At 36.0% G+C, this 5285-nt stretch overlaps 1 protein-coding gene across 1 annotated transcript; it reads left to right on the top strand.

Moving 5' to 3' along the window:
- The first annotated feature begins 338 nt into the window (after window positions 1–338).
- LOC609637 (ubiquitin-conjugating enzyme E2 N-like) lies at window positions 339–821 on the top strand. The gene has a single exon (XM_038571151.1). It carries the CDS (start codon window positions 339–341, stop codon window positions 771–773), a length of 435 nt encoding a protein of 144 aa, XP_038427079.1. The 3' UTR covers window positions 774–821.
- The last annotated feature ends 4464 nt before the right edge of the window (window positions 822–5285 follow it).

Genomic DNA, 5285 nt, shown 5'->3' with positions numbered 1-5285 from the left:
GTCTATTAAAAGACAAGTAAAAAGTGCCTAACATTGTGGGACCAGGTAGAAAGGGGCTATTCAGAGAGTATTAGGGCTGGGATATAGGCGGAAGGCTGGAGCCAAGGGGGAAAGCCTTACAGATATATGCAATTATATGTACAAAAGTAAGAATTTCCAGGTATAAAGTAAGGAGGGCTTTTTTTGGAAAATGCCTTTTAAAGTTTCAGAACATTGACTTAATGAGTGCAGTAAACATAACTTTCTAAGTGGAGTTTAATGTTACAATCTTTTGCACTCATGTGTGAGGCGAGAGGAGCCAGAGTCAAGACCAGAGGCATAACTCAGGACCTGACAAGATGGCCCGGCTGCCCCACAGGATTATCGAGGAAACCCAGCGTTTGCTGGCAGAACCAGATGAGAGCAACCCCCGTTATTTTCATGTGGTCATTACTGGCCCCCAGGATTCCCCCTTTGAAGGAGGGACTTTTAAACTTGAACCATTCCTTCCAGAAGAATACCCGATGGTAACCCCTAAAGTACGTTTCATGACCAAAATTTATCATCCTAATGTAGACATGTTGGGAAGAATATGTTTAGATATTTTGGAAGGTAAGTGGTCCCCAGCACTGCAGATCCACACAGTTCTGCTATCGATCCAGGCTTTGTTAAGTGCTCCCAATCCAGATGATCCATTAGCAAATGATGTAGCGGAGCAGTGGAAGACCAACAAAGCCCAAGCCATAGAAACAGCTAGAGCATGGACTAGGCTATATGCCATGAATAATATTTAAAATCGATCTGATCATCAAGTGTGCATCACTTCTCCTGTTCTGCCAAGACTTCTTTTTTGGTTTGCACTTAATGGACACAGTCTTAGAAACAGTACAGAATCCCAGATATCTTCAGTCCTTTGGTGATTAAATGCACATTAGCAAATCTATGTCTTGTCCTGATTGGCTGCTGTAAAGGATGAGCAGAGGCTAGAAGTACCATCTGGATTGTTGTGAAATGTTTAAAAGCAGTGGTCCCTCTCTCCTTTTATTCATTTCCCCCATCATGGTTTAAGTATAAAGCACTGTGAATGAAGGTAGTTGTCAGGGTTAGCTGCAGGGGTGTGTGGGTGTTTTTATTATTTTTTTGAGGGGGAGAGGTAGTTTTAATTTTAATTTTATGGGCTCCTTTCCTGCTTTTTATGGTGATCCAATTGCATTGGTTAAAAGCAGCTAACCAGTTCTTTAGAATATGCTCTCTAGCCAAGTCTAAGTTTATTTAGACTCTGTAGATGGACAAGCTTGATTGTTTGAACCAAAATGGGAACATTAAACAAACATCAGAGCCCTCACTAATAACATTGTGACTTTACTGTCAAGTGTAGAATCCTTCCTTCAAGAAAAAGCTTGTGACCATTTTGTATGGTTTGTCTGGAAACTTCTGTAAATCTTCTGTTTTAGTAAAATATTTTTTGTTATTCTAAAAAAAATGTTACAATCTTTCTAGTATCCTATTTATCAGTACATAGGTCTACCTTGAAAATGGAAAGAGAAATGCCTACAGAAACATGAAAGCAACATGGATATTAGACTTTTAATAATAAAGTTGTAGATATACAGTCGTTATATGTCAGCTTATAGAGATGGAGATAGAAATAGATGAGAGAGAGAAAGAGAAAGAGAGAGAGAAATTGAGATTCATGAAAACCTGCTTGGAGTGTGAGACCTGAAAATGTGTCCTGTTCAGTCAGCATGATATCACTTTCTGTATTAGAGTATGTATATTATGGTCACCACGCTCTAAGATAGAAGCAGTACCAAGTCTGGTAAACTTGAGTCAGATGTGTAAAATATAGCTAAAAACTATCATTTATTGAGCACTTTTGTGATAAGTTCTCTTCTAAAAATGTTCTACATATACTATCTTTTTCAATCCTCAAAACTCTTTATAAAGGAATTTGTTTTATTTTATAAATTAAGACATGAAGAGACTCAGTAACCTGCCAGGAGTCAGACTGATGGAACTGGGTAGATGTGGTTTTCAGGTTCAGTTAGTCTAACTCTAGGGCTCCTACAATTAAACCTAGTCTTTTTATTTCTAAATAATAACTATTTGACTTTTTTTCCCTCTTAAAAAATTGGGTTAATCAGCTACTCATTTTCTGAAAAATTCTTTGCCCACAGCAATGAATATTTCCTACTACTTGCCTATGATATTACTTTACCAAGTACTTTCTACTTGTCTAGAATTACAGATTATAGATTCTATTACATTATCTTTGGGGAATTTGAAATTTCCTCACTTTGATGTCATCTTTGTTGAACATTTGCTCCTCCTTAACATACAACGTATGAATTTCCTGTGAATCTAAGGTTTAACCTTTCTCTGTAATTAGAGGATAAGTAATTATTAGAAGATACTTGTTGGCTGCCCAAAATGTTTGAGTAGAATGAGTAATAAAATAATAATAATATTTTTATTATTAATAAATAAATAAAATCTGTAATAAAATCATTATTTTACTTAAGAAGCCAAATAAACAGGGTTCCATTAGCAGGAGGAATAGCTACCTGTTACTGTGAAAGTTTATCAAGTAATCTCATTATCAGTATCATTATCACCACAGTTGTTTGTGCCTAGACAATATCCATATCCCTTGGTGTGATAACTGCATCTCAATGTTTACTTTGAGAAATTATTGGTTTCTTATTTTAGGAAGAGCTGTTGAGACTATCAAAGAGCCTTGTTCTCCTGTGGGCATATGGCCCAAACTACACCAAAACAACGTTTTCTTCTAGGAATAAGAATAATGAGCAAAGTGATTCCAGGATAGAGAATAGCTGGACATGATTTATTCCAGTGGCAATTGACTCAGGAGCCAATTATTACCACCCACTACCCCATCTCCCTACTCCTGGAGTCATCATGGTTGCTAAGCTTTCATTCTTCTTTGACTTATCTTTTTTTCTCTGAGAAGCAACAAACCTTACAATGACATTATTTTTTAAGTGACTAGAATTGGATTCTATTGCTTTAAACCAAAGAATCCTGGGACTCCTGGGTTGCTCAGCAGTTGAGTGTCTGCCTTCGGCTCAGGGCGTGATCCTGGAGTCCTGAGATGGAGTCCCACATCAGGCTGCCTGCATGGAGCCTTCTTCTCCCTCTGCCTATGTCTCTGCCTCTCTCTCTCTCTCTCTCTCTCTCTCTCTCTCTCTCTCTCTGTCTCTCATGAATAAATAAACAAAACCTTTAAAAAAATAAACCAAAAAATCCTGACTGATTCAATAATCAATAATTTTTTGTTTAAAACCTATGTTGATGGATACTAGAAATCATCTATCAGTCTGTATCCATAGCCAGCCCTTTGTTTGCCTATGTTTAGATTAATATCATTATGTGACCAAAATGAAATAGGTGAAATTAATATTTCCAGAATAGTGGGATTGATCCTAACATGAAGAATTGTTCTTTTATAGAAATCAAATAGCTGCAACAAAATAAACTTCTAACTGCTTTTCAGGGGTGGCCTATTGCAGAGTACATGCATAAGGTCCTTTTAAAGGGATAATTCTAGTGCTCAGCACATAGTAAAAGCTCAGTAAGGAGTAGAAGTATCGTAAATGAGATTGCGTTTTCTGGGAACTTGGGATATAAATATAAACACAGCTACATCCAAGAAAATTGTTTCATGTCTATCAAAATGGCAAAAGTTTCTTTTGTTCTAAACTTAGACTGATCTCAGAGATCCAAAGCATCCTCTGAGATATATTATTATTCTGGGAATATCCTAGAACCTGGCAGTATAAGAGAAGGTATTTCAAAAGGTTGTCAACTACAGCAAGGGAGAACACATAAAGAGTAGTATGATCTACTAGTCTGAGAAACAATCTGGAAAGCAGGAGGGCTGAGTTTCTATTCTTGCTTTACCACAAATGTACTATATGACCTGAAAAATGTATTTCATGTACTTTGACTTCCATTTTTATTTGTCCATTAAGGATTTTGACTTAGATCAAATGAAAGACTTTGCCCTTCCTGGAATGCTACGAAAGCACTTTTTACAGTGTCTATTTAGCCTTCATCTATTTATTCACTTGCTCAAGAAACAATTTTACTGAGTGGTTATTTTTTATTAAGTACTGGGGATAGATGCCCAAATTAAATAAATCAGGAGAGCATATCTACAAGCAGGAATGAATGAAAAAGAAATTATAATTACATCTTATAAGACATTATAATGAACAATTAAAAAATAACTACTAGAGGTGATTGACTACTGAAAGTGAGAGCTCTTAACTTTGGCTGAATAAGAATAGAATCATAGGTGATTTAAAAGTACACAATAAATCATGGTACAACATGATATATCCAAGGAAGAGCAGCAAATGTATGAATAACTGGAGCATAGAACTTAGGCATAAAGGAGGATACGAGGAAAAATGGAGAGGGAGGGTTTTACAAATGTCCTTGCATTCCGTACCACTGAGTTTAAACATTAGCATCTATTGGAAGACTTGCGGTCTTCAGGGCAAGAATAGAGTGCCAAGATGAACTCTTCCTATTTATTTAATATTTCCAACATTCATTCACTTGATCATCAAATTCTACCTTTTACTATCTCCTTGGTCCATTCCTTCTTTTATACCCCCAGACTAACGTTTTTAGTTTAGGACTTGTTCACTTTTTACCTGGATTTTACAACTATTTGGGAGGGGAAAATATCACAGGAAATGTTGAGAACTACCGTTCTACATGCATCTAAGTTTCCTTCTCTAGTTACTAAAGAACAAAAGTTTCTTGTCCTAAAGGTAACTCCTTTATTTCTTCTTTATTTCATCATCTTTTGCTTTTCTTAAAGGAAACATACATTCCTGACAACCCATTTCTTGAGTGTACTAAAAATTCTTCCTTTCATACGGACGCTACTTATTTGTATTTACTGTTTGAGATCCCAAGTTAAAAAATTACTCATTAAACTCCTCATACTATTCTAGGGCCAACTCAAAGTACTCTAACAAAAAACTGTAATAAGAATTTCCCTATATTTATTGCCTTAGTATCTTCAGCCTTGACTCCTTACTGCCCTCAAATTCTGCTTCTACTCCTATAAATCTACTGAAACAATCTTAGCTAAGACTGTCATTTTATATCCAATGGACATAGTTCATTAACTATCTTGTTTGAACTCTCAGCAGCATTCTACACAATTAACCTCTCTTTTCTGCTTGAAACACACTCTATTTTAACTTTCTGTGCATCCATATACTGCTAGCTTTCTCTATATCTCTATGGTGGCTAGGGTTTTTTTAAAG

This window comes from Canis lupus, chromosome 23 (assembly GCF_011100685.1).
Source record: "Canis lupus familiaris isolate Mischka breed German Shepherd chromosome 23, alternate assembly UU_Cfam_GSD_1.0, whole genome shotgun sequence".
Lineage (NCBI taxonomy): Eukaryota > Metazoa > Chordata > Mammalia > Carnivora > Canidae > Canis > Canis lupus.
The sequence above is the reverse complement of the archived record's forward strand: the minus strand, read 5'-3'. Positions and strand labels throughout refer to the sequence as shown.

Excerpts from the sequence above, each read along its gene's own strand:
- LOC609637 (XM_038571151.1), top strand. The coding sequence starts at position 339 with ATGGCCCGGCTGCCCCACAGGATTATCGAGGAAACCCAGCGTTTGCTG.